This window comes from Haliotis cracherodii, unplaced genomic scaffold, assembly GCF_022045235.1.
Source record: "Haliotis cracherodii isolate W230 unplaced genomic scaffold, xgHalCrac1.p SCAF_4, whole genome shotgun sequence".
Taxonomy (NCBI): Eukaryota; Metazoa; Mollusca; class Gastropoda; order Lepetellida; family Haliotidae; genus Haliotis; species Haliotis cracherodii.
In genome coordinates, this window is record NW_027266297.1 from 68834378 (window position 1) to 68840592 (window position 6215).

General features: G+C 43.7%; 1 protein-coding gene across 2 annotated transcripts; it reads right to left on the reverse strand.

Moving 5' to 3' along the window:
* Positions 1 to 565: 565 nt before the first annotated feature.
* Positions 566 to 4783, reverse strand: LOC139479863 (U-scoloptoxin(16)-Er12a-like). Of its 2 annotated transcripts, none has more exons than XR_011654363.1 (3): positions 4671 to 4783; positions 3889 to 4009; positions 566 to 699 (listed from the first exon to the last, which is right to left on the reverse strand). XR_011654363.1 is itself a non-coding variant. In XM_071262764.1 (3 exons), the coding sequence occupies exons 1-3, from the start codon at positions 3059 to 3061 to the stop codon at positions 585 to 587; spliced, it is 309 nt and encodes a 102-aa protein (XP_071118865.1). In that variant the 5' UTR covers positions 3062 to 3083; the 3' UTR covers positions 566 to 584. The 2 variants fall into 2 exon arrangements, 1 of the variants encoding a protein (XP_071118865.1); XM_071262764.1 differs by lacking the exons at positions 3889 to 4009; positions 4671 to 4783 and adding exons at positions 2124 to 2244; positions 2989 to 3083.
* Positions 4784 to 6215: the final 1432 nt, after the last annotated feature.

Below are 6215 nucleotides of genomic sequence, written 5' to 3' on the forward strand. Positions count from 1 at the left end.
ACCTTAAAATCGGAAAATAAAGAGTTATCGATTTCCGAAATATTCATGATTGTCGATCCAAAGAGCGCCGATTGAAAGTGTACCATGACATCGGTCGCCACAATGATCTGATTCCGGTCTCCTACACAGATTAGGTAATACAAGAAATGGCTCTAATAATTTCAGGGCATCTCAAATTAATTAAATCAATGGGAAGAATCTTGAAAAAGGTCATGATGTCCCGAGATGGCCGTCGTCTCAGGCGCCGCAATTCACTGTGCAGAGTTGCGTCCCTTGGGCACCCCAGAAACCTTTGATTGTTGGTTCGAATTCTGGTTCGCCCCGATTATGTTTCCAGGTTTGTCAGCACCGTATTCGTGTTCGTGGGTTTCGCCAAAGTGGTAAATGTCTGATACCTGCCTCATTTCAGGCTTTCCTCCCCCATTATACGGACACGCCATGATATAACCGATTTACTGTTTTAAACTAACTCACTCCGAATTGGCTGTTAACGTGACGTCATGACAACTGTACTTACACCTTGGCCTGTTTGATGGGGACAAACTAAACAGAGAAATGTCGTACGTCGGCGCAAAACACGTAGTTTATTTTCCTATAATAGAATTTCTGCAATATGGGACATCACAGCACTCTGGGAAGGGACCGTTCGGGTCTTTCTTCAGGTTGAACGCGCAGCTTGGAATGGGGTAATCCGGGCACCTGCAGCAACAACGTCAAACAACGTGACGTAATGTGACGTGTTTGGTGAAGAAAGAACATGAAACAATTCAAAACAACTTAGTAGTCACGAAAATGCAGGTTATTTTTCAGCACTTAATAATTTGACGATTACATTTAGACTATCTGTAACATTCCAGGCTCACCATGACTACACTTTGGTGGAACACGGCCCAAGTACGTTATAAGTCATCCAGTAGCCTCCAGTGACATATCAGGTACCGTATATATGCTAATGTGACTATTTTGAGCTTGTCACACAATCAATCCGCCATCAGTAAAACAGCATTCAGTCATCCTCACATCCACATACTTCACCGTCATCTACACACCCTTCGCCGTCATCGACACACCCTTCGCCGTCATCTACACACCCTTCGCCGTCATCTACACACCCTTCGCCGTCATCGACACACCCTTCGCCGTCATCTACACACCCTTCGCCGTCATCTACACAGCCTTCGCCGTCATCTACACACTCTTCGCCGTCATCTACACAGCCTTCGCCGTCATCGACACACCCTTCGCCGCCATCTACACACCCTCTGTAAACCGTCTGTCTCACGCCAACACTCTGTCGGCCATACAAACAAACAATCGAACTGCTCCTCATCCATATCTCTGTCACTTATCCTACCATCACCACATCAGCACTACACGTTGTCCTTTGACGTTACCGTTGTCCTTTTGACGGTATTTTTACGTCACTACATACCGTTTTGTTACGTTACTGTCGCGCTTCTGACGAGAGTTTTACGCCACTACCACTTTTGACAACACCTTCGTTACACGTGAATATTGTACCTTTGTCCCCCTGATGGGAATATTGGAACACAACAAACCGTCTTTCTACGTTATCCTATCTTCAGAGTGCCGGGTATATTTCATCACGACGTAGTCGTTGTTTGACGTTAATTCTTCCTAGATTATTGCATCAGACCGCCTCCCCGGCCGTACCATACAGAAAACCCCCATTAAATTCTATTGTACATGTTGTTACCCTGTCTGGCGCTCGGAGATAATACAAGCACTGGTCGACTCGGAGTCAGTATACTGTATCTGAGTAGGGCATCCATGTTGAAACTGCGGCATGGTATCATGCAATGCGGCTGCTTGTACTGGTCCGGACTAAAGCCGATTTTCTAGTGCTAGCCCATGCCGTAGCTTAAATAACTTGATAACCCCACTCAGACACAGTATAATGACTCCGAGCCGACCAGTCCTTCTTTTAGCCCTTTAATGCCGTGCGCCAGATAGGGTAACAACAAGTACCATCTTTTAACGCCTTTTGTTATGACGCGGCCGGGGATCGAACCCCAACCTTCCGCTCGCCGGGCAGACGCTCTACCATTGCGTCACTACATGCTGTCTTTTGTTCCCGTCGTCCCCAGGAGGGGGAGCCTCACGTTTCTTTGTACTGTATTCTTTCATCGTTCTTCACGAAGCAGCCATACTTGGCACACTCTCCTGCGTTGAACCACGTGGTGCCGGAGTCCATCTCATGGCCGACGTTGTTCACGCAGTTACCTAGGTTACAAGGTTACACAGGTGCACGTGACTGACATGTTGATGGTTGAATGATAACGGGGAATATCCTATATTATACAACAATATTCTGGTTGTATGAGAAAAGTCGGGTTGTAGTTGGAAAAAACCATAGCATATTTTCAAAATTTGTAAGAGCGGACGAAGGAATACATTAAACTACGGTTATAACGAACTCAAAGGGACCACTAATTTTAGTTCGTGATAACCGTCATTTTGTTGCCATTCAGATACAGTAAACAAAATGGCCCCATGGCCACTTGAAACTTTAAAGCAAACAGAAGCCAAAAGAAAAACAAGTACAGTAAACTACGTTTATAACGAACACGCTTATAACGAACTGACGGATATAACGAACCTACTTTTTTGTCCCGACTATTTGCTGTCGTTATGCTGTAATTATGCTTATAACGAACTACGGTTATAACGAACTAAAAATAGTGGTCCCACTGAGTTCGTTATAACCGTAGTTTACTGTAAATATGTTCTAGTGACGTGCGACGGTCGAAGTTATTTGGTGGAATCTTATATGGTTACAGGAATCACGAAAGAATGATGTCTTTTTAGATTATACTGCCACAAAGGAAACAATATTGTAGTGACACCATAATCACGCGCTGCACAAGCGCAATCTGTCACTTGACTTGTAAATGGATGAGTAGTGTGAAATTAACGAATATAAATCTTGTTATGAGAAAATAGAGACAGTGCAGCCCTCATCCTTACCTTCATGGAACGTTATAGGCGCGTATATTCCTATAACACACGAGACGAGGACGGCGACGAAGAGCAGACCCATGATTCCAACAGGTGTGAAAAAAGTGAACGACGGCAGGTGCTTGACGATCGGTAATCGTCGGTAGATTCCGCTTATGTATTAAGTGGGACAGGCTTGTGGGTGTCTCAAGCACTGGGAGAAATACGCCGTGTATCTCACCGAGCGGAAGGGGAGGAGGGGGGGGGGGGGGGGGGGGGGGGGGAGGAGGAGGAAGAGGACGGTTGGGTGGGAGGAGGGGTGGCTTGGTGTGTCATGCATGTATAGTACTGTGACAGTAAAAACTGCATATATTTTAGAATAATATTTTGAAATGAAACGTGGTACCAATGGTATGTTGTCTAGCCTTAGTTGTATTGCACCATTTGTAATAAGCGGTTGTGTGAAACAGTCTTCATCCGCTGACCCTTAAAATCAGAGTAGAAGGAAGGTGTTGTGTTATCTCAACATCGTGATTAGACAATGCCGGAACGGCGGGGTGAGCCTATTTTCTTTACGTGCGTCAGAACTTATTCGAATATCATAATCTTCTTCTCATTGCTTCATATTTCACCCTATAGACTCGTTGTCCACAACATCTCATTCTCGTAGATTCACGTTCCACAACATCTCATTCTCGTAGATTCACGTTCCACAACATCTCTTTCTCGTAGATTCACGTTCCACAACATCTCTTTCTCGTAGACTCACGTTCCACAACATCCCATTCTCGTAGACTCAGGCTCCGCAACATCCCATTCTCGTAGACTCACGTTCAATAACTTCCCATTCTCGTAGACTCACGCTTCACAGTAACACTGTCTTATTTTCAGGATCTCGCACACCCTAAAATATAATTCTCGTAGACTCACGTTTCCCTGTATCGGATTCTCACGTCATTCTTCACGAAGCAGCCATATTTAGCACACTCCCCCTTGTGAAACCACGAGGTGCCCGCGTCCATTTCATGGCCGACGTTGTTCGCGCAGCTTCCTGAAGCACACAGATTATATATGATTTGTTTGTTTGACCACCCGATCCCTTTAGTCGCCTCTTACGACAAGCATCGTCGCCTTTTACGGCATACATGGGTTGCTGAAGACCTATTCTACCCCGGGTCTTCACGGGTCTAATATTGTACGAATACAGGCACGGATAGAACCACTATCAGGGCCCACTTGCACAAAGCGATGTTAGCGATAAGATGATCGTAACTCCCATACTTTAACATTGGCTTACAATAGTCTTAGCACTAAGATCGCTTTGTGCAAATGGGCCCAGGACTACGTCTTGGACCTGTGACATACACTAAAAACTTACTGCGACCTTCAGTCAGTCAACAATGGGTTAAGATGTGAGTTTGTGGCTTATTTCTGATGCATGGTATTATCAGGAGGCCAAGGACATGCAGTTGCATTATAAATGTAAAAAAACAAAACCCGAAATATATTTTGAAGATTATTTGTCCTCGCGTGTTCTTTAAAACTTATGTTGTATGTAACATTCAGTAAAACACAACACAAATCATCCGAAAAAAATAGCATCAAAAGCAGATCGACAGACGAAACTCAATCAAAAACACCATATTACAGATCTTATGTTAAGATTAAAACGCGTGATGGTGATGGAGTTTCTACTGATACATATAACATACCTGAATTAAAGCTAATAGGGGCATATACGCCCAGAATCCCTGACAGCAGCAGCGCGGCACACAAGCAGTGCATGTTCCTTCTGGCGACAGTGGAAGACGGCAGGTGCCCGCTGATCACAATCTCTCACCCGCTTGCTGTCCTTAAAATGGTTAAACTTGACTCCAAGTACTCACCTTGAAATTAAGGATATGCAAAAACGTCCATGACCATACCGTGAATCAGACATTGGTTGAGCACTAGGGGATTCTGTTTGATCTTGTGAAGTTTAAGTTCTGGCATTGTGAAAATATTCAAGACGATAAGAAATAACATTTCGTTTTAAAAAATGAGGCAACAATTAAAGCTTGAATTCCTCTGACATTTGAAAAACAACTGACTTGCCGCGTGCGCTACTCAGGTGAACATAAAAGTGATGAAAGTCACAGGTACGCGTCCTAGTGTTGTATTGATTGAACAGTTGAAGTGGGAATACCAATCCTTTAACAGTTGTATTTGGTTATAGGATTGATTTACTGCTACGTTAGCTGGCATTATTGCTGAGATCGATACTACATCCACCGTCGTGTAGCAGAGTTAAGGATTCGCGTTGGACTGACATCCAGTCTCTGAAATGAAAATGTTTTACAGAAACATAATCGTTAAATTACCCTAATATAGTGTAATAAAAGGAGCCTATAGACTCTATGCAGTAAACTAGACTTGCCAACTATTACAGACTTGAATGGGCTGTATTGGATATGTTTGTTTCAGGGTCTGTATGACAGACTTGCATCAGGCAACAAAGACAGAGAATCTCACCCGAGTGTCTTTTGACACCAAAGACATCAACACTCGTCGATTAAAGTAGAAAACTCAAAGTCCAAAAACACTCGAATGAAATTGTATCCAACATCATTCTGAGAGTTTCTTGCATGAACATTGAGGTTTGACATCATCTTGAAATTAGTAACTCGCGACTCAAACTACACTGCAAAAGTAAGCACACTCTTGAAAATTGGATTTAACCAAAAAATTACAAACGTTATCAAAACGTTACTAGGCTGAAAACAGTCGCCGAAAGACTGTCAACCTAAGGTCCAAAACACAACTATGATACCCGTGTGCAAAACATCACCATAGAAAAAAACAGTCCTTGTTTGTTACTATTTTTCAATTTGCCAAGTAGACATCTTTTGATCTCACACAAGTGATACTTCCCATGGAAGCTAGAAATGGATGATACATAACAATGAATACATCCGTCATCGAGAAACACTGCTGAGCTGGAGGCAGTTGATACCAAACGGTTGAAGTATATATGGAGAGTGAGTTGGATTTAACGCCGCTTTTAACAGTATTCCAGTTATATCGCGGCGTGTCAGCTTAATGTTGGAGGAAAGCCCGGAGTGATGCAGGTCTCAGACGTTTACCACTTCGGTGAAACCCACGAGCATGGGTATGGTGCTGACAAACCTAGAAACATAATCGGGGCGAACCGGGATTCGAACCCACAATCATAGGTTTCTGGCGTGGGACGCAACTCTGCACAACGAATAGCGGCGCCT

Excerpts from the sequence above, each read along its gene's own strand:
- LOC139479863 (XM_071262764.1), bottom strand. The coding sequence starts at position 3,061 with ATGGGTCTGCTCTTCGTCGCCGTCCTCGTCTCGTGTGTTATAGGAATA. Across the intron at positions 2,245-2,988 it reads GCCTATAACGTTCCATGAAG|GTAACTGCGTGAACAACGTC; the intron begins GTAAGGATGAGG and ends CTTGTAACCTAG. Across the intron at positions 700-2,123 it reads AGAATACAGTACAAAGAAAC|GTGCCCGGATTACCCCATTC; the intron begins GTGAGGCTCCCC and ends TTGTTGCTGCAG.